Source organism: Perca flavescens, chromosome 16 (genome assembly GCF_004354835.1).
Source record: "Perca flavescens isolate YP-PL-M2 chromosome 16, PFLA_1.0, whole genome shotgun sequence".
NCBI lineage: Eukaryota > Metazoa > Chordata > Actinopteri > Perciformes > Percidae > Perca > Perca flavescens.
In genome coordinates, this window is record NC_041346.1 from 24,017,827 (window position 1) to 24,045,798 (window position 27,972).

The 27,972-nt window shown below is 39.8% G+C and overlaps 1 protein-coding gene across 8 annotated transcripts in view; it reads left to right on the plus strand.

The window, feature by feature from the left end:
- Positions 1–27,972, plus strand: part of LOC114570634 (disabled homolog 2-interacting protein) — a 176,294-nt gene that overhangs the window by 59,531 nt on the left and 88,791 nt on the right. For 2 of the 8 annotated variants that reach the window (XM_028601018.1, XM_028601020.1), the window contains exon 1: positions 8,242–8,744. The exons of the other annotated variants lie outside the window; for them this stretch is intronic. In XM_028601018.1, coding sequence (XP_028456819.1) covers positions 8,621–8,744 — 124 coding nt within the window. In that variant the 5' untranslated portion in view covers positions 8,242–8,620. Of the gene's footprint in view, positions 1–8,241; positions 8,745–27,972 lie in introns of those variants that run through there. 8 annotated transcript variants of the gene reach the window in all.

A 27,972-nucleotide genomic window follows, 5' to 3' on the forward strand; every position in this document is an offset into this window, starting at 1 on the left:
TAATTCAGAGTTCTCAGACATGCGGTTTTACCTGTCCTATTGTAGCCACCGATTCCCCCAAATCACTTGTTTTTCTATGATGATATAAAGCAATGCGGCATTATACATAGCTGGTGACAAGCAGTGGGCATGTGTGAATCTGAATATGCACACAAATTGCCTGTGTCTGAGCGTGATGGTGCATAGGACTGTGTGTGCATTTGTGGCACATTTGATTTTAAATTTGAAAACAACATTGCCAGCGGTCTGTCTGTCTCAAGTGGTTGCTTCATTAGCGTGACCTCTCTCATCTCCTTCTCCCTCTCTCACTACTTATTTGAGCTCTTTATTCCTTTAATCATCGCTAAAAAAAGTTCACCCCCCCCCCTTCTCCCCTTCTCCTTGCATATCTGTTTGTCTGTGGCCAACAGTGTCACACAGACTGCTCTGTTCTCTGTCTGTCTCTTGTCTTGTATAATGAGTTCTGCTTGGGATAGTACATTCTGCAATTTGGCCTTTACTCTGCGGCAAAGAGGGAGTGGAAAGCATGAATAAGAGGAGGGAGAAAAGACGGCATGGATTAGGGCTGCACCATATATATATATATATTTTTTTTATCGTCATCACAATATTAACTGGTCCAATACACATATCGCGAAAGGATGCGACATATTGAGAAAGTAGAAAACTGCACTTTAAAATGTAACTGTCATTCTTTTTTCAGTGGTGCCTTTTATATTCAATTTCAATGTTCAATTTGTTCAATAAAAGAATTGAACATTGAGCAATTGTTGTATTTTTTTTTAAGATTATTTTTTGGGAATCTTAGGCCTTTACTTCTATAGGACAGCTGAAGCCATGAAAGGGGAGAGAGAGGGGGAATGAAACGCAGCTAAGAGCTGCCGGTCGGAGCCTAACCCGCAGCCGCTGCGTCGAGGAGTAGACCTCTATATTCACCTTATTCTGCGCGTCAACAAGGGGGGAGGGGCATATTTGTTCCGTTTTGTCTTCGAACTTCCGGTTAAGCAACTCTGTCCATTGCAGTACATTGGCACATTAGCTATTTTAGTGAAGATGTCCAGCATTATGTGTTCGGTGCGGGGCTGTCATAACAATTGGATTAAAAGATGGGTGTCCTTGCAACAATACTGTATTGTCCACAGGTGCACCCGGTTGTCTCCACGGCTCCATCGGTCCTGGTTAACACTCACGCACTGTGGCTTGGTGTGCTTGCCCGATTGGGGATGACTGCAGCTTTCAAACAAACATATTCCTCAATCTCGCAATGCAAAACACGACCGACCTTTCCACCGTGTAGATATTGATAAGCCTCGGTGCTCTTATAATTCTCCATGGCCACCCCATCGACGCCCATCGATAGCACTGAATAATTAAAAATATCCCCATATGACACCTGAGGCCACACACTCGGTGGAGTTCATTAGCCTCGCATGGCGAAGTATAATCCCTCCATCTGACCTTTTAATGTTGCTTTTCGTGTCTTCCCACGTTAGCCTCTCCATCCTAATTCGCCGGGTTTTTCAACCTAGCTAACTAGTCGTAGCTAGCCGACCGGAAGTTTAAAGACAAAGCGGAAGACAAGACATTTTAAAAATGGGCGGGGCTGAATAAGGTGAATATGGGCGCGCGCTCCGCCAGGCGAGCCGCCCAGGTGCCCGCAATTGTTGTATTTTAGCAGAATACTGAAAGAAGCAGAAATGCAGAAATGAGTACACTTCAATATCTGTTTATTTAGCGCAAGTAATATCATTATCGTGATATTCAACAACGTTATCGCACATTTTTCTCATATTGTGCAGCCCTAGCGTGGACAGTTGGCACCAGTCTGTCACTATAGCTGCAGGAGTGTTAAGTTAGTATGGTCAAACTTTGAGTTCAGAGAGAAGTTAATTTAATGCGGCAATCTTTAATCCCTGGCTCACTACTGTAGGTATGGGAGTCAAATTTAGGGATGTTTCAAATTCTGTATATCTGTGTATTCCTTAAATGTCACTTCAGATCAGCCCGAGATTTTAGATGGGCTCTCATCTTCTTAATCCATTCAGACGTTCCACTTTCTTTGTGATGAAGATATTTGCTCGAGAACAGACAAGCCCTTCTGTTATCTGTTGCTAGTAGAGAGGGGTGGTTGATTTCTCTGTCCATCTGTTTGGCCCCTTCTCCGCCACATCTCTTTGGATCCTTTCAGATTAGGGGCTCATTGGACAGTAATATGAAGATGTTGTGTCGGTGGGGGCAGTTAGCCAGCGTGATATATAATACCACAACGATGTACAGTATCTGCTACAAAACCTTGTGATCATCTGTTTTCCAGCTGGCTGTATCATTAAAGCCAACCACAACAAGAAAACAGAATTATAGTGCAGTGCAGAACATTTAGATAATTTTTTAAATTATTGTATAGTATTAGAATATACAGTGTATATATATATATATATATATATATATATATATATATATATATATATATATATATATATGTATATATATATATATATATATATATATATATATATGTATGTATATATATATATATATATATATATATATATATATATATATATATATATATATATATATATATATATATATTAGAATATACAGTGTATATATATATATATATATATGTATGTATGTATATATATTTATATATATATATATTTTTTTTACAATGTGGTGCAGCATGTTTCAGTAAGTACTAGGCCTATTGTATGATGATCTACAGTCGTCCCAGTAGTGCATTTTATGTGTCTACATCTGTTAAAACCATCTAGAAGCTTCAGGACAGTTTGAAGTGTCACAACAGTGCTGTTACCATTGGTTGTACAGTACCATGTTCTCCAGAAGGGGTCAGTAGTGATGCAGTTTTGATGTGCTGTCGGGCTATACCACAGGATGTCTTACATGGAAATGTAAAGTCTGTTTTTGTGCTATAAGAGAAATGACTCCGGTACATTGTGAATAGTTTGCAATAACTATATCTAGAGCTGGAACAGTAGATGAATGGATTCGTCGTACAACAGAGAAAAATATTTGCAAATATTTAAATAATCGATAAATAGTTAAAGTCATAAAGCCAGTTCCAGCTTGTCATTTGTGAGACTATGCTGCTTTTCTTTGTCTTACTTGATAGCAAGTTGAATACCTCTGGATTCTGGACTGTTCTGAACTCTTTTCAGGCATATATATATATATATATATATATATATATATATATATATATATATATATATATATATATATATATATATATATACTGTATATATAGACTAAATAAATAACTGAGAAAATAATCTGCAGATTAATCAATATGAAAAGGATTGTTAGCTACAGCGCTATCTACAATACTGTATATCCTTATGTACATTCAGTTGCCAGTTTATTAGGTACAAGCTAAACTAATGTAGTCTAATACAAGAGTCCTGCAATGAAATACCTTCATGAAGGCTGAAATGTTCAGTTTTTGAGGAAACTGTTTTAGGGATTGTTGATTCAACTGCTTTTAGTTGCATTGTATTGAAATATGCCGACAGGTGTTTCTGTTATTATGTCCACCCCATCTATATCAATGAGGGAAAGCTAAATAATATGAACACCTCCCTGTATAATATAACAGTTTAACAGCACCACCAGTTCAGCTTTGCAGTATCAGGAGGATGGGCGGGAGAATGAAAAAGACTCTGTCTGACATCTATAAGAGTGTTTTGCCGTTTACACCAAAGCAGCACTGACTTTATTATATATAATAAAGTTGAATTGACTTTTAGCGGGTGAACTATTATCTGCCCAAGGAGATTCAAGCAGCAGTGGCTATCAATTTTGTCTTATCCACTGCTCGTAAGCCATACTAATATGTTTTGTCATTTCCAGACGAGATGTCCAGAATCTCCATCCTTGAATCTTTACAGTTTCTTATCACACGCTGGTCTGCTCTGTTATTTCAGAGCAGTCTAATCCCTGTGACTCCCTCTGAGGTGTTATGCTCTAATGGCTGGCTATATTTTAGGTATGTGCCACTTTGTGCGTGAGACCCGCTATCCATTTTGAGGCAATAGAGTGAGCTATGCTGAGAATCGATACACGTCGCTTTGTCTTTTTGTTTGCTCTGAAAGTGGAATTAGTTCCATTTCCCCCTCAGCTGGATACTCCACCAGCATTTGTAAGTCATGTCCAGTGACCTTCTTGGTTTTGGGACATTTCTATTTACAGGAATATATTTTGAATTCTCAAAAGGCTTTTTGCTGCGTTATATCTCAGTCACCATTGTGTTTTAATTTGAGTGTCTTTATGTGCATGGCTAATTGATGTTGAGGCTGTTTGTGGGTGAAACTAGAGCATAGCTGAGCATTTGTTAAAAGAATATATAGGAGGTTATGTCATTTTCTTGCAGTGTAACCTTTATGAGAATGTGCTAACATACACACAGCAGATGAAAACCGTGTTGGTTTAGGTTTACTATGCAATACTAAAGCTGTACACACTGACTCTTTCAAGTCAACCTTAGATAATGTACATGCTACTGATAAATAAACTTGTAAAAGAAACACAATGTGTTTTTCAGTGTCAGCCGGTCTAACTCCCACTTTTCTTTTTTCTTTCTTGTTTGCTCCTATGTGGATTCGACTCATCCCTCTTTTGGTTTCTTCAACAGGTAAGACCATTTTTATTTTAATTTAACTGTACCTGTTTCAATTCAAATAACTGTATATATCCCCTGGGGGCAATTTAAAAGCATGAGGAGTACTTCTGACAGATAAGTAAATGAATATAATAAAATATACACAATAAACATTTCTTCCAGTTTCTGAAGGATTTTATTGTGTTTGAGTGACATTGAATCAGTTAGCTGCGTATGCAGCGATACAACTTTTACAACATTAAAGGCACACTATGCAAGATTTGTAGCTTAATATAACAGCTTCAAAGTCATTTCAATGGTAAACGACCTCGTAGTAGGGCGAATCATCCCAATAGCAAAGCCAGCAATGTAAGTTTGGGATGTGGCGCACCGCCAAATCTCACAAGGGGGAGAGGATCAAGCCGTGAGTGCAGAGAAGGCTCTGCATACAACAGTAACGTTAAATACAAGTACTCCACAGCGACTGTAGGGGTCGCTGTTTGTCAAAAAAATGGAAACTGCATAGTATGCCTTTAAGCCTTTGGCGCTGAGTCCTGGGGGATTTGGTTGTACAGAAGAACAGGAAGTAGGGGCGTCTCTTAGCCTACACAAGTTCACTTGCAAAGACCACACTCAAATGTTTCGACTCTGGCTCGATAATTCTGTACTCTGTACACACTTAATGGCTCGTCCTGCTGATCACATCAGTACGCTGAATGCATTCCTCTTGCTATATGTATCAAGTCATTAGTATGTCTTGTTGTTGCTTCCAAACCTTTTCCATTCTGCTCTTGTGAATTAACAATTTAGTACGCTGACTGCCTGGAAAGTGGGCTATTAAATACTTACTGGAAACGCCTGCTTTTGATGCCATCCAAGCATGTAAAGAAACTTGCAAATCAGCATTATTTTTACTACAGCCCATTTAAGTAAGAAATACACAGCACCATGTTAGATAGAAAAGATAAGGCTGCCGAGGGTCATTATTTTTGTCATTGTCCACAAAAAAGACTAAAACCAACCATGCATTAGTTTGTCTCAACGCCATAACCAAATTACATTAAACTTAAGCAAATTCTTGAAGACCTCTCAATTTTTCTCTCATAGAGGGGTTCGATGCGATTAAATTAAATTAGTTTCAGGTTAGCAACCTCTACTTCTACTTCTTCTACTTCTGACAAAGTAGATATATAAACATCATTCACATTCAAACGTTTGCTTAAAATTCGCTTGACAATTGAATGGAAACACAGCGGTTGATGGTCCTGTGTTTGGGTCCTGTCCCATACTGCAAGAGTTCACAACTGGCATTCACATTACAACAATAAAACAAAAGCCCGCGGTTTACGTGACCTTTTTTCTTGACCTGTATTTGGCCCTTTCCAGCCAGAGGGGGCAAACGGCAGCAAACGAACTCTGCGTGACCCTCACATAACTCTCCGGTATGCCCGTCTATAGGCTCCTGTCGTGTCTAATAAGAGCTCATTGTAGGTATACTATCCCCACAGTGACTGTTACACACAGGCAATACAAATCAGTCAGCGTTGTAATTAAAGATGTAGTCTGTCCTCACACCCGCCACAGCCTCATGAGTTTCACTTGTAACATTATTTGTGTATATTTATGTGACATTACAGGCTAGGTCTTAAAATCTAGACCCACGTGTATATCACTGGTTTCTCCATGAGATTGATGGACCACGTTAACAGTGTCTTCAGGGTGTTTCACGAGCCCTGCGGCAGCAGCACGGAGCCTGAAGGCCTTTACATTCCCTCTGCTACCCGGCACGAGTCTCTGACTGGCTCTGGAGTGATGTATACCCACTAATGGTCCTTCCTAAATACTCTCTGTGGGACCGGGGGAACAGTCAAGCCTATGTTAGAGACATACAGAGACATATATACACACTGCTGCATTCTGTCGTTGTGAGTTTATGGGCTGAGGTAATGACAAAAACTCAACGCAGCGTGTAGCGTTATGGTCCCCACTGCTCTCACTAGCAAACAAGCGCCACCTCACAGTGAACAACTGAGCAGCCATGGAGAGAAAGAAAAGGCAATGCAGATGATGGAGAGTATGAGAGAGCAGGAGAGGAAGACTTCAATTAATTTATCTTGAGACCTAGGGACGTTGATTACAAAGAGGTTGAACACTTGCTTTTTTTTCTCTCAGGCTGTTGTTTGTGACCATGCATATTTGCGACCGTTGTTGAATGCTTTTGTTCGCACGTCAGCATTTTTTATCTGATGATGTCTTTGTGGCCATTTTCCTTTTTATTTCTGTACTTCCCAAAAGTCACTTGTCAGTCGTAGTACGGTCAATTTTGTGACTTTTGCCTTGAAGTTTTGGTTCTGCGGATACATTTCTGAACCGCTGTTTCACGTCTGTGTTCATAGTCACCGTGTGCCATAGTGTCTATCAGATGGTTTACAGAAGTTGACCGAGCTTTTTAAGCCAAATGTCAAAATGACACGCAGTCACCCATTGGTTTTACTTTGCTTTAGAGTGGATTTCGGTCACTTTGTCAGCTGCAAGACAAATAGAAAATGTGTGTGGGAGTGTGGGCCTGTCTCACTGCCCTCTGCACAAATTTCAGAGGAAAACAACCTGGACACATATACTGACTAATTCTGTCCTCAGATGTTACAACTGTATAGAAATTCACATTTTACATCCTGAAAACAAACACGATAAGTAAACAATGGTTTATCACATTACTTCTTCTTATTCATTAATTTACAGCGTGTTATAAGGGTGGTCAATCATCATGATTTTTTTGTAAGCTGAAAATCACAATGTGAAAATCCTGATATCACTCAACCCTATTGTGCACCGCGCACACATACATGCCTGACCCTCTCCTTCCGAGCACACTCTGATTGGCTGTTTGACACGGTGCCTATTTACATCTGCTTCTGATAGACCATCACTCCCTGCCATGCCTTTCTTGCCTAGGGAGGCAAATTTAAAGCGGTTAAGTTGTAAAAGATTGATGAAGAAGATGGATAGAAGTTGTAAAACCAGGAACGTGACTATGACTGGATCAGGAGTCACTAAGAGTGGGAATTTTCTTTAATTTTTTTTATTTGATGTCAAACTTGTTTACTGCACCAGATGCTGTCTTATCTGTGATTCTTTAACAGATTAGTTTGTTTGATGGAGGGAAATTAAACATTCTGTAATCTGATAGCTGTCTTGTTAAGTCCATTCCTCTGAAGCCCCCTTCTATGCGTGTTTTCAATGCAGCCCAAACTTTTCTTCTGTTGTTCTCAGTCACAAAGCACACACACGCACGCACACACACACACACACACACACACACACACACACACACACACACACACACACACACACACACACACACACACACTCTCTCTCTCTCTCTCTCTCTCTCTCTCTCTCTCTCTCTCTCTCTGTCTGTTACACACACACTCACACAGAGGCACAGGAGTTGAAGATAGTAGTTTTGGATGTGCGTAACTGTGTTACAAGAGACTCCTTTACTGCTTTATGCAACAGAGGGACTGGCTTTCTGACTGTCTATAAAATCTCTTTACTGTACTCCGGCACTGGGTACAGGAACAGCTTTCCTGTCATTCAGGATACACACTCGCACAGTATTCCGGATGTGATGCCTCTGGGATCTTGCTGTGGGAAACTTTGAGGGGGAGTGTTCAAAAGGTGGAGCTTAAGTCCGAGCTTGTGGGACAGAACCCAAGTATTAAACCGAGGTGTGAGGGTTTGATCTTCTCTTTTTTTTTTTTTTTCCTTTGTCCAATGGGAAATGGTTTTGATCACGACACAATCCAAGAGGACTTCAACTGAAGTAGATGTGAACGTCTGCCAGAGGACTCTTGAGTGAAGTTTGCGTTAAACAGAGTTGCAGTCCGTGGGAATGCCGCCTGGAGTTTATCTGCACTGATACCAGATTCAGGAGGACTTTGTTTTCAGTGCTGCTGAGATATCTTGTTGTTATTGGGCTTCAGAGTGGAAACTAGCACCATGGCTGGGGTCACTAGGAAGGGATCTGGGAGACCCTCGTACTACTACAGATTCCTGGGCAAGTCCCGACTGCAGCGTCAGCGAAGCCGGTCCCGCAGCCGCTCCAGACCATCTGTCAGCAGGGGTAATAAATACTACTACTAAAAAGCTCACCATGCAGAAGTGTGCGTACAGTCTAGTAACTTTTGTTCCTGCAACATACCGTAGCTGATAAAGCTCACAGATACTGTAGATAACTAACCGGCCAATCATCATTTTGGACAGTCTGTGTTTCTGATTAGCAAGTGCGTATTTGTGGTGGTGTTTTATTGTATTTATCTTTAGGTTACATTTTGTGCACGCAACACTAGAAGAGGCAGTTCCCCCTTTTTCAAACTCTTTTTCTTTTTTTTTCTTTTTTTCATATAAGAAAGACTTTTTATAGTAACATTATTTTTCAGAATCCATGGCTACACTTTTGCAAATGTGTTTACGCTCCTGTGTCTGTGTGTTCATGAGAAACCGAGTAAGATGACAGTTTGGCGTCACTATTCACTAGGTGATGCTACTCTCAGATTGCACCACCAACACCTGACAGCTCACAGCTCACAGCTCAGTGTCAACTTGCGGAGTTCCACCCAGTTTGGGTGTGAATATTTAGTATTTTTAGAAACCAAAAATGTCAGTTAGTTAGTATTCCATACAATAACCACTTATTTTTCTGTTAGCCCATGTCCTCAAGCACTCTGTTTCTTTTCTTTGTTGCCTTTTTGCCTTAGTACTCCTGTACTCACTGCTGGAGGCAGTGTTTGAAGGTTATAGTGATAAGTCTGGCCCCAAGGCTTAGCTCAAGTTACTTGAATTGAAAGAAAAGAAGTGCAATCTTCAGCCTATTGATTTTTTTATTTTCTCTCCAAGTGAACTGCTCTAACTTGCCAAACAACATATTAAGTAGAAGTATGTTGTGTATCTCTTGCCCGGTTGCGTTGGATATGATGCAAGCTTTATTGAGACAAACCCGCTCAGGCAGGAAAACATGAGGCTCTCTTTCGCTGAAATTGAACCTTTTTTTTTTTTTTTTTTTAGATAACTTGCATTATGTAAGTGTATTCAGTCTCCTTTAGTGAGAGACAGACAAAGACAGACATGGGCATGAGAGAGTGACAAACAGTGTGCAGGTGTCTGGTTTGTATGTCTTTACTTTGATTATTTATCTGATGAAAGAGGAGCTTTGAAGTCTCCACTCTGTATCATTCAGCTTTCACACACACACACACACACACACACACACACACACACACACACACACACACACACACACACACACACATATGCATTTGAGCCTATGTACAAAGACACATGCCAACACACTCTGCCTTGATCTTTGTGGCTAAGTGCAAGGTTCCCTTAGAAGAACTTTTACACACTACACATACGCAGTGACGTGCACAGGCTGAGTGGAGGTTGTTCCCAGATGTAGCAAAAGACCACTTTGAAGAACAATACACACTTTGATTTTTGTAGTTGAAATAGTTAAAAGAAGATGTGGTTGTGCTTTGTATGTCCAAACTTGCATTCTAGAGACTTCTAAGTGGGTCTATTGGCAGAATTAATCAGAATGGCATTTGATGAATAATTATTATTATTATTATTATTATTATTATTATTGAAACAATAGGCAGCAAGGGATTATTAATGCTGCAAAGAATGTAGCTGTCTTTGGATTTGCATCATAAGCATCATTATTAATGTTTTTCATACTTTTTAGTGACTGATATTCCTCATTCGTTTCACTTTCTTCTTTTTTTTTTTTTAAGATTCTTTTTTGGGCATTTTCGGCCCCTATTTTTGACAGAACAGCTGAAGACATGACATTCAGCAAAGGGCCGCAGGTTGGAGTCGAACCCTGAGCCCTACACGTGGGTACCCGCTCTACTAGCTGAGCTATCTGGGCACCCATCGTTTTGCTTTCTTAAAGCAGCTATAATCCATATTTTTAATTTCAACAGGGGATCACATGACTACTTGACTACTTTAGGGGCAGCATGGTGGCCCAATGGTTAGCACTGTGGCTTCACAGCAAGAAGGTTCTGGGTTCGAATCCAGTTCGTCCTGGGCCTTTCTGTGTGGAGTTTGCATGTTCTCCCTATGTTCTCCCTGTTGCGTGGGTTTCCTCGGGGTGCTCCGGTTTCCCCCCACCATCAAAAACATGTACTAGGTTCCGATTCTCCGGTTCTCAGATCTGGAGTTGGTCCCTGGGCGCTGTGATTGGCTGCCCCTTGAAGGTTAAATGCAGAGAATGATTTTCGCTACATGTATGTGTATGTGACAATAAAGTACCTTTACCTTTGTATGTTAAAGTCGCTTGTAGTGATGAACCCACAGAGAGTTATCACCCAACAATGTGGTTTCCCTCAGCTCTTCAGCGCTGTTAGCATCTTTCAACTCATTGTTTGGGGTTTTAAAGCCTACAACTTAACTGTTTATGGGTCAGTCTCACCGCTCTCACCAGCTTAGTCTACAGCAACAGCAGACACATAAAGTTAGCAACTACCTGGTTAACATTCTGGAGGTTTTTAGCAGATAAAACTTCTTTCATTTATTACAGCTGAATAAATGAAAGCAGCGAGAGAGGGGGAATGACATGCAGCAAAGGGCTGCAGGTCGGAGTCAAACCCCGGCCCGCTGCATTGAGGAGTAAACCTCTATATATGGGCGCGCACTCTACCAACTGAGCTATCCGGGCGCCCAGCAGATAAAGCTTTTGTTTTTTTATGAGTTAGTGGAGAGCAAAACAGAGCCAAACGTAAAGACTTGCATTCGCCAACTACATAACACTAGGTCAGTGTACTTTTGTTCCTGCTGCCCTCAAGTGGCAATTTGCAGGTCTTTGTGATGCACATGCGTTAATATAAAAATCGGATTTAAAAACCCGGTAACACATTGTCAAGAAATATGCTTTTTTCATCAGGATTCTCTAACACCCTTCCCTGATTATGGAAACCAAGTGTCTTGGTTATGAGATACTGATGTAATAAAGTTACTGCAGAAAGCGGTGACTTGGTTACATTTGCATTTAAATGCATTGAATGTAGCAAAAAAAAAATTCCATCCAGTATGTCCAATTTCCTGTAAATGTACTATACCACTATTGCAATATTAATGTAAATATACAATTACATAAACACTGCTAGACGATTTTATTCATACTGTCCACCCCTCAATGTGTGTGTTTGTGTGTGTGTTTGTGTGTGTGTGTTTCCTCTAATTCATTCAAATAAGGCTTGTGGGGAGAAAAATAAACTTTTTCTCCCAAGTAAACAGTTCTATGTGCCTGCAGCTAGAAAATGTGATATTGCTAAAGGCCATACGAGGAATAAAAATACATAAACACTGTGAGTTGATCTTGAGGATTTTATTTATACACTGTCTGGGACAGACCCTGAGCTCATGTGTTGTGTCAGCATGTCAGTGTGGGAATGGTTTGGTTCACCCTCACATCACTCTGGATCTATTTCCTTTTCTTTCACAGGGGTTGGTGACATTTACATACCAAAATTCTTATTCAAAGAATGGCAGCTTGACGGGGAGAAAAAGCGAGCGGAACTTGTTTTCGTGTTTCAAATCTCTTGATGCAATCAAACTTCTTTGTAGTCTTTGAGTCTTTGTATAACACATAACCGCTTTAAATTGTAAAGGACTTTCCATAGAAAAGTTGTCTTGGCTCTACTAAAAAAAACTTTGTGGAAAGTCTCATTCTGAAAAAAGTCAATGGCTTTATCAAAGTTAGGTTTCTGTCTCTTATGTCTTGCCTCATGTCGGGCAGATTCCTTGCTTAGTTGATTTGAGTTGTTACTGCTTGCTGTCACGTTGTTTTGCGTGGTATCAGATAGACGTTAGCCGTTAGGGTTTGTGTTTTTTTTACTCCCCGAGGTGTATCACCCAAACACGCTGGTTGTTCCCTGGCAGAAATAACTTGCCATTCTTCTTTTCCTACCATTAATCTCGCTCTATTCTTGCTGACCCGTATTTCCATTGAAAAGTTGGCAACAACTCCAGCACCAGCTGGCATCTGTGTTACGAATTAGGGATCGACTGATACTGTTTTTTTCAAGGCCGATACAGATAACGATTATTAGTATTTATTGAAACTGTTAATAGATAGATATATGGAACCCATATGCATTGACCGTGAAAATGAAAATCTTTAAATCAAAATTAAGATTTTGGAATGTTAGAAACTCCAACACAAAACTTTGTTTGAATTCTTTAAGCAAGTATTTAATACATTAGAAACTTTCAACATAACACACAGTAAAAGAGAGTCCGATAGTGTTGCGGGCGGGACATTAAGTCGGACTCAGTGGGGAGTGAAGCCGAAGCAGGGGGACGGACACAGAGCTGTAGCCGAACCAAAGGCACACTTTTTCATTGATGAACTTTATCGGTTATCAGGCAATTAAAATGCAAAGTAACAAACTACGTGAATCCATCAGATATCACAACAGTAAAGAGCTACAGCCAGCAGCTTACAAGGAAGTGTTTGAGCTACTCAATAACATCTCAATAATGCATGCCCACTGACAGTTTTTGCATGTAATCATATTCTCAATGGGTCAGTACCAAGAAACACTTTTGATCTGTGCTACTGCGTCATGCTTAGTTTCTGTCAGGCTGTTTAGCCAGATTTGTGTGTGTATGTGTGTGTGTGTGTGTGTGTGTATGCGTGTGCTGATGGGAAGAGAGGACCGAAATTAGGCTGTTGGATGGGAAATCAGAACAACACAGACAATAACAATGACTCGGTTTCCGATGCCTATGTTCCAGTTATGTACAGAGGAAGGCTGGAAACAAGTCTGTATTAATGAGTTGTGTTAATCTACTTTAAATATGGACCTAATGGGGAGGGATTTACAGCTAAGGAGTGCCATGTAGTGCCAGACCTTAACGTCATGGCCAGTGGAATCCTTTTTTTCCAGTTTTTCTCTAAAACCGATGAGTCCTTTGATCTGTTTATGCAGTCTGTGCCCTAGCATCCTCTCTATAATTAAGGTCATGTTTTAGTAAAACAAAGGCTTCACTAATCACCTTAGGCATCCTCATTCTTTGATATAGTTTCCTTAATTTGTAGCGTATGCAATTAGGTAGGAGAATATACTGTATGAGTGAAAAAACTAAACATAAAACAAAGTAAATCAAGCAGTGAAGTGAAACCCGCCAGAACTCTCTACATCATCTCAATGTTTAACCCAGGATTATTTACTTTCTGATTTTAGGCTCAACTGTGGAATCTGTGTCCTTATCTACCCCCGTTTCCCCTCCCAGCCTGGTGAATAAGCGAGATGGGCCAGATGACACAGGGCTTTTGAGCACCCAAAAGAGTCCAATAACAGGGGGACAGGTGCAGCCTAATCCCCCTTAATCCATACATATCAACTCAGATTACAAGTCAAAGCCAAAGAACAATTTTGGGGAAATAGCTATAGAACTATAGAATATCATTGCCATCCGTCATCCTGAAAAAGGCCTGTCGACATATAGCAGCCATATATATATATATATATATATATATATATATATATATATATATATATATATATATACACACATATATACACATATATATACACATACACATATATATATATATATATGTGTGTATATATATATATATATATATATATATATATATATATATATATATATATATATATATATATATATATATGTGTATATATATATATATATGTGTGTATATATATATATATATATATATATATATATATATATATATATATATATATATATATGTATGTGTGTGTGTGTATGTATGTATGTGTGTATGTATGTATGTATGTGTGTCATCCTGCACAAGGGTGTTTGTTTCATATCTGTGTGTCTGCTAGTGGGTGTTATTGAGGATCTCAGTCGACAGTCGCAGGAATGTTGCTGCTGTATCGCCCTCTGCGCAAACACAAACTTCCTCTTTCTGCACCCCACTCTTCTCCTCCTCCTCCACCCCTCTCCTCTGCCCTCCCATAACACATTGCAGACAAAGTCATGCATGTGCCAAACATAACATGAACCAGAGCACCTCTCTCTGGATATCAGTTGAACAGGGTTGAATATAGAATCCCTGAGTTTGTTGGCGGGAAAAAAGCCATCTTAAATCAACTGTGGTGCTGCTTGATGCTCCCAATATCTGAACTTTTACACTGTTCATTGGGTGGCTATGATTCACACACCTTTTGGATCTGTTCCGGGGTTTTTCCTAACTCAGAATAGACCTTTTGGGGGGTGACTATGCACGACAGTAATGAGTCTGTGTTACCCTATTTGACAGAAATTATGCATTTGCCTGTTATTTCTGACAATTTGATGAAGAAATAACAGCCTATTATGTTTGAGTAAATGTAACCCCAATTAACAATACTGCTTAAAAAAAGAATATTAATATATAAATACTACCGTTAAAATCACCGGTACAGGCTGACTCTGGACAGTAAAGCTGAGATTAGCGCTCCGATTCAAGTTTATGTTCTGCTTGTTCAACGGTTGTTTGGTAAAAGAAGAGGATATGAATTGCCATTTTTCTCTCTCAATTCTTAACATTTTAGCACTACTGGTCCGTTGGGGCTGGCTAAAACCTCTTTGGGGGCGTGCCAAAAATTCCTCTATGCAGGAAAAACCCTATGATCCATATTCCATTTTGATTAGTTAATATTTAATTCAGATATAAATTCAGGCGGCTGTGATGTTTGTATTATCACCGCCACAGTCGACTGCAGATCGTGGGCCACAATGTTAGCAGAAAGTTAAGTGACTGTTGACTGTTTTCTGCACTAGCGGTTGCTGTAGGTTGAAATGATTCACTTCAAGTCCCTCGTGTACACAGAGTCGCTCCAAGGAGACAAAGCAGCACCTCTTTATCACCCCATCATCTCTGCGCTGTGTAAATACCACATCTCAGGGGTCAAGAGTCCAGAGCTGTCCTCACAGTTCAGTGTTAACACATTAGAGTCTGTGTGCATCAACACACAACCAAACACTCTCTCCCCCATCTCTCCTATTCACTGTCTCTCTCACACACCAACACACGTTGTCAGGCCAAGCCATAATGCTTGACAGTTCAAAGCTGTGCCTGTAATACAGCATGCGCCTGGGTGGGCCTCCACTGTGACCTCCATTACATGGATCACTGTCCACCTGGGAGTCAGATTTTCCACAAATGAGGCTATGCTTTCTGGCAAAATAAATGAACAAAGCAATCTTCTTTCTGGCAGATTGCTCTTTGATTGGCATTAATTCACAGTTTATATTCCAGAGACAGAGGGAGCTTTTTTTTTTGTTTTTGTTGCAGCACTATCAGCCAGTCAAGACAAGTTCTAGTTGTCTTCCACTTGAGGGGAAAAACAGAAAAGGGATGTATTTGTGAAGGAGGGGAGATGAGAGGTGGTGTGGACCAAGAGAAGATGGTCCTTCAGGTAGAGAGAACACAGTAAACACAGTTTGACAGCCTGTGATTGTTGCTGCACATTTCACCGGCCCACAGAGAATGTATGTGTGTGGATATGTGTGTGTGTGTGTGTGTGTGTGTGTGTGTGTGTGTGTGTGTGTGTGTGTGTGTGTGTGTGTGTGTGTGTGTGTGTGTGTGTGTGTGTGTGTGTGTGTGTGTGTGTGTTGTGTGTTGTGTGTTTGAATTATCTTCTGCTTTTTCCTCCTGTCATAACACAAGAACTCTTCAATCTCTTCGGAAGCTACTTTTCAGCCCTCAGGGTATAGACTTTGTGAAATGCCGACACATGCTGCCGTTGATAACATTATCCTGTACTCAGACTACTCATTAGTTCGATGAGCACAGGTTGGATTATTTGTCTGCCTTGTTCCAATACCCAATTTAAAGGATGTAATTAATAGGAATTAAATTAAATTATTTTTAATATTAATAGTGGATCTAAGTGACTACATATATGTGAAAGTTTTTTCACTCAGGAGTTGCATTCTCCCAGTTAATCTTTAATTTAGTTATCTATATATATATATATATATAATTTATATATAAGTTTATAAACCAGGACTTCCTGCATTTGGAGTTGCTGTTATTTCAATGTGTCAGATACAGATTGTATCAACATTAAAGGGGTGATAGAATGATTATGTAGGGTATTTCACACTGTTCCTTAAGTTCTCCTAATAGGGTAACATTGATTGGGCTGAAAATGGCCCGAGTGCTATTTTATGGGTCCTAATAAAGCTCTGTGATGGTATGGTATGCTCATGAATATTTAGATGAGCTGCGCGCTGATTGGTTGGTTGCGTGCGCGCGCGCATACACACACACACACACACACACACACACACACACACAGGCACATATAGACAGTGCTACACACACACACACACACACACACACACACACACACACACACAGGCACATATAGACAGTGCTACACACACACACACACACACACACACACAGACCGCACTCCACACACACACACACACACACACAATCCCTTTTTTTCTCAGCGGCAGCTGAGCTTTCACACTGTAACGTTCCAAACTACAGACATGTCCAGACACACCTGGCCGCCACTGGCTTCAAACTTCATTTCGACCCGACACATAAACTCATCAACTAATGTTACTGTACAAAGCACTAGATACAGAGTTTCCTTAGAATATTCATTTTCCAGTGTGTCGCACACACACACACACACACACACACACACACACACACACACACCTATGCTTTCGACACTCCCCAAGGATCCATGTTTGAAAAAAAAAGTTTACGTACCGTGAACCGCCGCTGGCAGGTAGCTTCTGTGCACCGCCCGTTGCCAGTCCACTGCACCGCTGCATTAAAGGTCCAATATGTAATATTTGTACTGTAATAAATCCAAAATTGACACCAATGCCTCATCAGATATTAAGGAAACATGTTAAACTGAAATACTATCTTTTCTGACAACAATGCTAATGTCAGTATTTTTTCTTTTTGAAATTTACATTCCGTGACGGAATTTATGTTTATGTTTTGATCAGTGTGTTGTTAACAACGGCCCAGTTTGACAGGCAGGCCAGGTTGCCAGATATACCTGTAAAAACGTAAACCCAGCACACTACAGCTGTAACGTTAGTACAGCCATGAAAGCAGCAAACAACAACATAAAAAAAAAGAAAACCGCATGTTTCGAATAGTTGCGTGACCAGAGACGTAACAACCCCCTGGTAAATATTGGAGATGTATTTGAAAGATGGAGACAGCTTGGATCCCAAAAGGACGCAGAGTTGGCTTATTTCCTCCTGAACCGGTAAGCATTAGCTTCAGGCTAATTTATCACAGCTACTAGGGATGGGCATTTTTTGTCATTTCAACATTTGTGTACTATTATATAGCTAGAGTACCCGAGTTGGTTACTCGCAAAAACAATTGAGACAGCCAGTAAAGTGATCCCGACTGGTCCTGGCTAACGCTGCCATGCTAACCCTGCTAACTGTTAACGTTACCGGAAGGACCAGGCAAGCAGCCCATGGCTGTTTACAGCGTGTAGCCTCTTCAGCGGCTGGAGCCGACAACGGTGAGTTATTTTAAACCACGAGAGGGGGGCTGTAAATCGGAAAGAGAGGACTGTAAGTTTGCAGCGTGTTTAGCGATTGTTGCCGTAATTCTAAGCCAATGAAGTGTGTTCCGTCGGCAAGGTAGTGGTATTTTTAGCGTTTCGTATTGTAATTCTAAGCCGAGGAAGTGTGCCTGACTGGCGTGTGGAGAGGACAGTGAGGTTGTTGTGTTTTTAACCGGTTCATACTGTAATTTTAAGCCGAAAAAGTGTGTCTGTCAGTTGGTTACAGAGCTCCACGTGAGCATGGGCTTTTATGACTGTCAATATAGCCAGCATCTAACGTTAGCTACTCGGTTGTGCTGTGGAGTAATGTCTGGCCATGTGAGACTAGCATCTACCGTTAGCTTCTCGGCTGTGCTGTGGAGTAATGTCTGGCTATGTGAGACTAGCATCTACCGTTAGCTACTCCGCTGTGCTGTGGAGTAATGTCTGGCTATGTGAGACTAGCATCTACTGTTAGCTACTCGGCTGTGCTGTGGAGTAACGTCTGGCTATGTGAGAAAAGCGTCTAGCAACATTGCTGTGAATGCTGCGGTCTCAGCCTGGCAACCCCCGTGAACTTCGAGTCTGGGCAGGAGGGGGCAGGGGAGACGACTCTCCAGTATTTTGAATTGGTAGTGCTGTAACTATTTTAACCGCTAGCTGCCAGTATTACATACAATATTACATATTGCACCTTTAAATCCACATGTCCCACTCCATTGTCCGATGTCTACTCCTAAACACTTTTTTTTCTGGGCCAGTATTCCGTATCTCCTGAGAGAGCTCCAGCCAGCGCGCAGCGGGGTCGGAAGGTGTCCAGTCCGGGAAGCAAGCCAGCGATCCGTCCAGGCACTGGCCTCTCCCACGTCATACTGTGGAGCTTCTGAAGTCCGAAACAGTCGTACTAAATTTGCAATTAGCCATCAATTTTTGTAAAACAGCCCATATTTGAGCTCTACATAGTTGATTTCTTGCATAAAAAAGTCTCAGAAGTGAATTTAGTAATGAAATATCACATGAACAATGTATAACATTTCTGAGATCTGCGTGACCTAGATTCACAAGACAAACTGATCCCAGATCAGTGGGCTATGTAAATGTTGGGGCGTGACAAAGATAGAAGGTAGAGCCAGATAAGGAGGAGTTGACGAGTTGACGTCAACTTTTAGCTTGGTTGAGATTCGCCCGTTTTCAGAGGCAGTTTCAAAATGTGAGATTTGCAGAGGAAAGAGGTGTCAATGCGATTTTCAGGTTCTACTGTCGTTATTCAACTATGACAAGGTAAAATCGGTTTTGCATTCTATCACCCCTTTAAAGTAAATGCACTGTATACATATCGTCAGTTACTGAATATTATATTAAAGGACTTGGATATTGGGTATTGGGGCCTTTGATCAGGACATCTTTAGTTTTGACACTAGATATTTCTTTTAGGAGATGATGGAGACCAAAACAGAGTAAATGTTGGCCTTACATTCGTCAGGTGGCAAAAAAACAGGACTCCAAAAAAAACTCCGTAACTGCTGGATGTGTATATAAGCAACTGTTTGCTAACTTCACCTTATAACAACCTTTAACTAGCAGATAAGGTGCTATTTTTGTCTGTTTTGATTGAAACAAAATGCTATAAGTCAGCCAGAAGACCCAGCCAGTCACCACGGAAAAGTTGGAAAGCATGTTTGTGCTTGTCTCAATTAGCTTGTTACGTTGAGATAATGTTGCAGCGAGATCGTACGCAGATGACAGATCTTTTTCAGTGGCGTAGAGGGACTCCACATCAACAGAGGAATCACTAGCGTAATACCAGCAGGACAGAGTGTAGATACTGAATGTTCTTTTAAAGTCAACATCATTTGTAGGCAGATGAAATACCCTGTACAACAACAACAACTTGCTTACAACAACCTTTGTGAATTTCCTCTTTCATCACGGAGCCACTTAGCACAGCCAGCTCCTCGAGCGCTAAAAGATCAGAAAGTACATCACTCCAGGCGAAAAGAACCACGTGTTCAGAAAGTCAACTGTCCTCATCATTATACAAATACATCACTTTGGCACAGCCACACACAAAAAAAGACGTCCTTTTGCTAAATGTTCATCACCATTCCTTTTTCTCCTCTTAGATCAGGGGTCTTCAACGTTTTTTTAAGCCAAGAACCCCTTACCGAGAGAGACGGATCAGGGACCCCCTACTACATATATTGTATAAAATAAAGTAGCATATTAAACAGGGCCTACAATAATGTGTGGGCGGCCTGAAACTTTACATACCTTTTCATGTGCATAGAATACTAAGCTATTAAAATAATTATTCTTGGCATGATTTTATAAATCATGTTTTACTATTAAGTATACATGTGGCAGAGTGAATCCTCAGGATTAACTAGATCTGTGGGATGCTACCTTAGTGGTTTCCTTACCTATAGACCAGTAAGCCTATCATCAGTGTGTTTGTTTTTTTCACAGATAGGCTGTTATATATATATTTGCTAATAATATGTTGGATTCATAATATGGTAAATCAAGGAGAGGGTTAACATTTCCCACCTTGGTCAGAAAACACAGGGGAGACACTTTCTCTCACTATGACTCTAGAGTCGCTACTCGTTCCGAAGCTAATCGCCGTCGCTCTCTCACTTCGCCCTCGCTCTACCACACACACACACACACACACTGCACACCTCACACATGAATCAGTCATACCATGTTCATCCTGCTTCTCTCGCCTTGATAGCAACGCACAAAACGTTTGAGAATATTATACACCACAGTTATTTTTCAGAAGTAGGAGAGGCTTTGGACCTTTCCTCCCCCACCTTTTGTCTACAGACGTTTTGAAAGCTGGAATGTCCTGTGCTGGTGAGGTCTGGGAGGAAGGAAAGGTTAGCTGGCACTGGTCACTGGATGGAGCACGCCTGGTCGGGAAGCACTAAGCAAAATATGCAGTAGTGGAATGTAACTAAGTACATTTAATCAAGTACTGTACTTAAGTACAACTTTTAAGTACTTGTACTTTTTCATTTCAGAGAGAAATATTGTACTCTTTGCTCCACTACATTAATCTGACATCTGAAGTTACTAGTTTCTTTACAAATTAAGGTATTTGCACACAAAACACATGTAGTTTATAAAATACAATGTTTTATTATAAAATAAACTACCCAACAATATATAAGGCCTATACAAGTACAGCTAAAATGATTATCAGATTAAACACGTTTGGTTGACTGAACTGTTGTTTCCAGTTTCTAAAATGTGAGGATTTTTCTGCATTTAGTACTTCTACTTTTCTTACTTTAAGTACATTTTCCTGATGGTACTTACATACTTTTACGTAAGTAACATTTTTAATGCAAGACTTTTACTTGTAACAGAGTATTTTTACAGTGTGGTTTTAGCAAAGCCTGAATACTACTTCCACCACTGGAAATATATAGTCTGACCTATATAACTGAATGTTAATGGAAGAAAGCTTTAGATATGATGGATGGATGGATGGATGGATGAGGTGAAGAGATTAGCATAAAGGTTATTAAAATAATGAACGTCTTGTATCGTGTTTGTTGATTCTGTACAAAAAACTAAATATGAAATAAAGAACAAGGACAAGGAAAAGTTTCAAGCTTGAAATATTCATTCCTCTAGTTGCCTGGCAACCTCAAAGTGCTGAAAAGACCACTGTAAAACTTTTATTTTTCTTCACTTTTACACTTTAATTTGTGTATGGATGGATTAAACTGACAACATTCAGCATGTTAATTTGTGAATTTAAAAGGTGCTTATTGGTTTATATTTTTTTTTTCTCTTTGTCCTTTAACTTGTGCAGACTTTCGCTTCCAGTCTTTATGTTAAGCTACGCCAACCACCTGCTGTCACTAGCTTCACACTCACAGACATGAGACTGTTATCAGTCTTCTCATATAACTTTTGGCAAGAAAGTGAATTATTTTCCCCAAAAAGTCGGATCTATTTCTTTAAGAGTCATTTGTCGTTTGTTTTCTTGAATGATTTGTGTGATGTTCACAAAGAGATGCATTCACTCGCAGGCTGCACTGCACCTTTTTCTGTTGGCCAGACGGGGACACACGTGCACGAAATGCAGGTGACTATCATCTGGTCTGTGCAGCTTTTAGGCCCCACAGGGCTCTCACTGGCATTTTTAGGGTCCCATTAAACAACTGTGAGGAAGCCTGGAGGTGGGTGGAATCAATACAGAGAAATGGCTCTATTTGTGGGTAGGTGGTGATGGGAGGATGGAGAGGTGGTGGTGTGACTTTTGGGCGAAGAATAACAGCGGGAGAGTTGCAGTGAGAAGGTAACGACAGATGAGAATTTGATTAGATTTACGAGATGATATTGTGAAGATACAGTAAGAAAATTCAGAGATCGAGGTTTGAAGAGAACATTAATCGGAGAGCACACAGAGGGAAGAAAGTGGATTGGTGAAGCAGAACGAACATTACGTGATTCTGATAAGGAAAATAAGGTGGAAGATAAGGAAATTTAGAAAATGATATGCATTCAACGGATGGGAAGGAAGTCACATATAACGCATTAGATGGCATTGGTAGTTCAAAGATACCTCCCATTTTGACACAGCAGCTGTTGTCTGCAGGCCTTCTCTGACCCTTTGATTGACCTAACAAATCAAGTCTTGCATGCTCAAGGGCGTAACTTTGGGGGGGGGGAGATCTCCACCTATCTAGCGAAAACGTTTGTTTCAACATTAGGGGGGACAAATTATAACCAGGGTGTCTGGGTCGTCCCCTAGGAAATTTTGAGCATCAAACGCTTCATTTCCTGCATTCTGGTGAATATTTCTGCAACAATTTCTGCCTTTTCAGCACGCAAATGTCATTATTTATGTAAATACTATTATAATTAATTAATTTATTCATTAATTAATCGGCTGTATTGTTCACTGCTGAACATTAGACGTGTTTCGGGATGGGTTTTTGTTGAAGAATTTTGCACATCTTGCTTGCCACAGCATTTAAAGTCTTTGACTTCATTACCTCGGCCTGTTTTGATTTGGGGGGGGGGGTGAATTATTTATGCCTCTGTGCATGCTAGAGGCTCACAAACACTCATAAACCTTCAGATACCAACATATATTTATTCCACAGCAGTTAGACAGTCTTCAAAACGGGAAGTGTTACCATTCTGAAACCAGCCACTTTGATGATTTTACTTCAGTTTGGAATTTGCGTTTTAATTTAGGTTTTATTGAGCGCGAGTGTCTGTTTACTGTTTGCTTTTGGTGAGAGCTTTTAGAGTCGGAGAGACACAGGAGCGCGTTGTGGCAAGGGAAATTTTCCATGCATTTGTAGAGATGCATTACACACAGATGGTGACAACATGTGGAAGCACGCACTGCAATTTCACACAGCAATTAGCTCACAACTAATTGATGTATGTTTGTGTGTGAGAGCTCTCCTCTGAGCGCAGCCAGCTGTGAACAAGTGGGGAGATTTCCGTAAAGGAATTAAGAAGACTCGAGGGGTAAATCCAGTGAAGTTAAACGCAGAAATAATTTGTGACGGAAATTCACACCACTGACTTAATTCAGTCATTGTTCGTGATTACCTTATCAGCCCTATTTACTGATGATTGATTTTCAGATTTAAAAGCATTAAATACACTTGTTTTCATGGCAGCAGACATTTCAATACCACCATAATTATTGTAATGAGGAAGTGCGACAGATTTTTTAAATGTTTTTAGTATTCCAGTTTTTATTAAATGTTGCACCATGAAAATGGATTGAGCAGGTTTTCATGTGCCCACTTCCACAAGCATTCATTAACTGTCATCATTTAGAGTCCTTTTTAGTGTTTCTACACAGCCCTTGTAGCATTTTATCCAGAGCTGCCACTCAGTGAGACAACGAAAGTTGCACAAATGAAGAGTCAGATGTTTGAGAAACTCCATTTGACAGTCTTAGAGCGTTGCCAAGTCCAAACAAACATAATTAATACATCGCTAGAGACTGATGATCCCCATTTGTTTTTATGAATGGGACCAGCTCTGTCTCCCTGCTACAAATGCAGAAACTATTTATTTTAATACGTTGTACCTGTGGTCATGGCCATTGGGACTTTCAGCTTGAGATTTGGACTTAAGTCGGAGTTAAGTCTCAAAAATGATGACTTAACACTAGGGCTGCACAATATATTGTTGTTTTTTTAATCGTTATCGCAATATTAACTGGCGCAATACACATATCGCGAAAGGCTGCGACATATCGCAAAAGATCCACAAAAGATTTTTTTTATCAGTCGAAAACTTCACTTTAAAATGTAACTGTCATTCTTTTTTTAATCGTGCCTTTTATATTCAATTTAATGTTAAATTTATTAAATACACAGAATGTTGGAAATTATTTCCTTTCATTTGTTTTAAATTGAACAATACATTTGTTGTATTTTAACAGAATGCTGAAAGCAGCAGAAATGCAGAACTGAGTATTTGTTTAATATTTGTTTACAGTATCGCAAGTAATATCGCTATCGCGATATTCAACAATGTTATCGCATATTTTCCTCATATCGTACAGCCCTACTTAACACTTTAACACTGATGTGAGATTTAAACTATCTAAGACGTAACACCCTAAATCCTTGATTTGACATTTTAAAATAACATTTAAGCCTTTTGTTTTGGACTGGTAAACTTCTAGGAAGAAAAAATAAGGATACTTGCATGGCCGTAAACCTTACATATTTGATTGTTAGACATTTGCGTTGGAATGACTTAAGCCTTGTGTTGTCTTCCCGTCAACCTTGGAAAAAAACACTTTTATTGACGTTTTTGACGCCTTTTTTACTAGCAACTGCGTGGAGGGGGTCTTGTGTGCGATCATGGAAGGCTTGTATCATGTGGACTCGCCAACAGTGTTGTCATTACTTAGAATTCCTCATGGGTGCGACAGAAACTACACACTATAGCTTTAAGTCCCATTTGTTCTTGTTGCACATGCAATGTAATGTTTCGTTAAACAAACTATTCATAATGCAACATGTCTTTTTGAAATACATGATTGATTGATTTAGCCACAAATTCAAAATAAGAATTGTTTCTTGGCTCTTATGTGTGAAGCTGACAGTTGCATTATGAACTTTTTTTTGTGATAGTACAGTAAAATGCATGAATGCGTTACAATATGTGTAAAGGCTACATATTTCATTTTCTTAGATTAATCATTTAGTAATATGTATTTGTCTTTATTCCCTCCTTAGTTGCTAGTAGTTTTTGACTTTGAGTTTGTTTTTGCTTTTTCCAACGTTTTAAATTGTTACATTTTTCTTCTACACATTTTCAGCGCTTATTTCTACGTCCCATGTTTTCTGATATAAAAAAATTGAAAACAGGTCGATTTGACCCAAAGTCAACACAAGGGTTAATAGCGTTGAAAAGAAAATGTTAAAATGTTGTGTCTTTTTTCAATTCAGAAATGTGAAAGTCTGGCATTTAGACTTGCCTTGTAATATGCTTATGAAGACCAACTTGACTCTCCTTCAAGGACTTGAGACTAGCTCAGAGAGATTTGACGTTGAGCCCACTCTCATCAGTCATGTACTGAGTCTTGTGTCCTTTTGTGCACTGATGTAGTGATGTTAAATGAGGCTAATGCAGATGTCTACGTTCTTAACTGCACATTTCTCACCTCTGGAATACAACAACCAAGACAGCCTTAACACACTAGCTAGTTTAAAACCAAATCCTCCTAACCTCCACAGAACAGGTGGATCACTGCTCAGAGGATCCAGATGGTTACGTTTTTTTTTTGTTTGTTTTTTTAATCATAGAGAGTTGAAGACATCTGAGGACGCCTGTTCTGCGTCAGAGCATGTTGTGTGTGTCTGCTGTTTGTTGTTGCAAACTGTGTTTATGTTTATGTTGAGCTGAGAATTATGGGGGTTGGGTGCCAGCCAGTGCTCTGCACAGCAGGAAGTGCTATTCCGCCATTCGTTCTTCAATTACAGTGTGTGCTAATTCAGTCAACCAGCCTGTTAAATAGGCAGACAGCTAATTTAGCACAGCTCAGTTTGACAAGCTATGAGAAAGGACAGCGCTGAGGTGACACATGCTGCACTCCCAAGTGTGTGTGTGGCTTATTAGAAATGCAAATGTCATGTTACTTTTGGCACAACATTTGGTACATCCATTTTTTGCCTCTTTGTTTAGTTGCACATTCTAAATTGAACAAGTTGAATAAAAAAATTATACAAAAATGAGCAGTTTGTGGTGTCCAAGCACTGTTAAGTTCAGTACTGTAAAGTCACGTAGTGGCCAAAACTTATCACATTTTGATTTTACAGATGAGTTTTAAAGGTCTGATAAAGAATTATGACCACGCTTTGTAAAGATACCAAGTATTCACTTGTTACAAATCCTTATATTTTGTCCACGAGGCACCATGTTAGAACAAGGTTTGATAACATTTAGTGTAGAGAGTGTTAAGAATCCAGCGATGATGCATACTAAATCTGGAGATGATTGGATCAGCAGTTAGTGGGAAGTTCCCAATATTAATGCTGAACACTCATTTGAATATTATATTCTATAGTGTAGTGATTGAGAGAGAGAGAGAGAGAGAGAGAGAGAGAGAGAGAGAGAGAGAGAGAGAGAGAGAGAGAGAGAGAGAGAGGAGGATTTGCTTCATAGTTTCATCTTATTAGAGTCACACTGCCACAGACATTAAACACTAATTGAATTAGTTTCCAGTGTTTTAGACAGTCAAAGATCTCATTTAAATTATCTAACACGGACACAGTGACACAACGACCCGGTGTATTTCAAAAGATTATATCTGACCCTAGTTTTCTATATTTCTACACTTTCTGTATTATTTTTAAATTTACTTTTCAGAGTAAATATCCCAAATCAAATCTGTTGGCCTAGTCGGGACCCTCATTGTGGGAAACGCAACTGTGACATGTTAGGATGTGTTGTACTTAGAGTTGCAGCTTATGTACAGAACATAGTGGTCTAAAAAAAACTTTCCATTCATCATTTGGGGTTATATTAGTTCATCACATGACTAACCTGATGATAGTTTGCTCTGTACCTAGTACGAGCTAGTAGTTAGCAGTGATGGCTAGCTGAAGTCTGCAGAGACATGTGTGCTCAGCATCTCTCGCATTCCTGATGGACGTGTCCAGATTTGCTGCTTCTTCACACCCACGTCTTTGGCTCCATAACTTTATACTGATCTGATACTATGTTGTACTGGTTGTACACGTTAAGTTATCTGATATAGGGTTGGGTATCGTTTGAGTTTTTTCCGATACCGGTGCTACACCGATATTTTTAAAACGGTGCCTGAACTGATACTTTTTAAGAAAGTTTAAAAAAAGAAGGGTACTAAACGACAGTCGGTGACATTAAAGAATGGCTTGTTTATAGCTAAGGCCATATGGTCAAAATTAAATGATTCAATAATAATGTAATAACTATAACTTCTAACAATAACTTATTTCACTTGTAAATTGCTGTTGAACGACAAAAACAACCACCAGATGGGAAAAGGGTATTTTACAGTAACTTTGAATGCACCAGTCTCAGTGAACGCAGTGTTGTTTTTCCGACAACAGCAGCTGCAAACTGTTACGTCCTGGTGTGAAACACAGTCACACTTTACGCTGTTTAATGTTAGCTGTCAGCATTTTAACCGTGTTTAATCCAGCTACTAGCTAGCGTTAGGCTAACGTTACCTGCTGTCGAGTGTAGTGTTAATTAGTGTCACATGCAGCAATGTTTCTG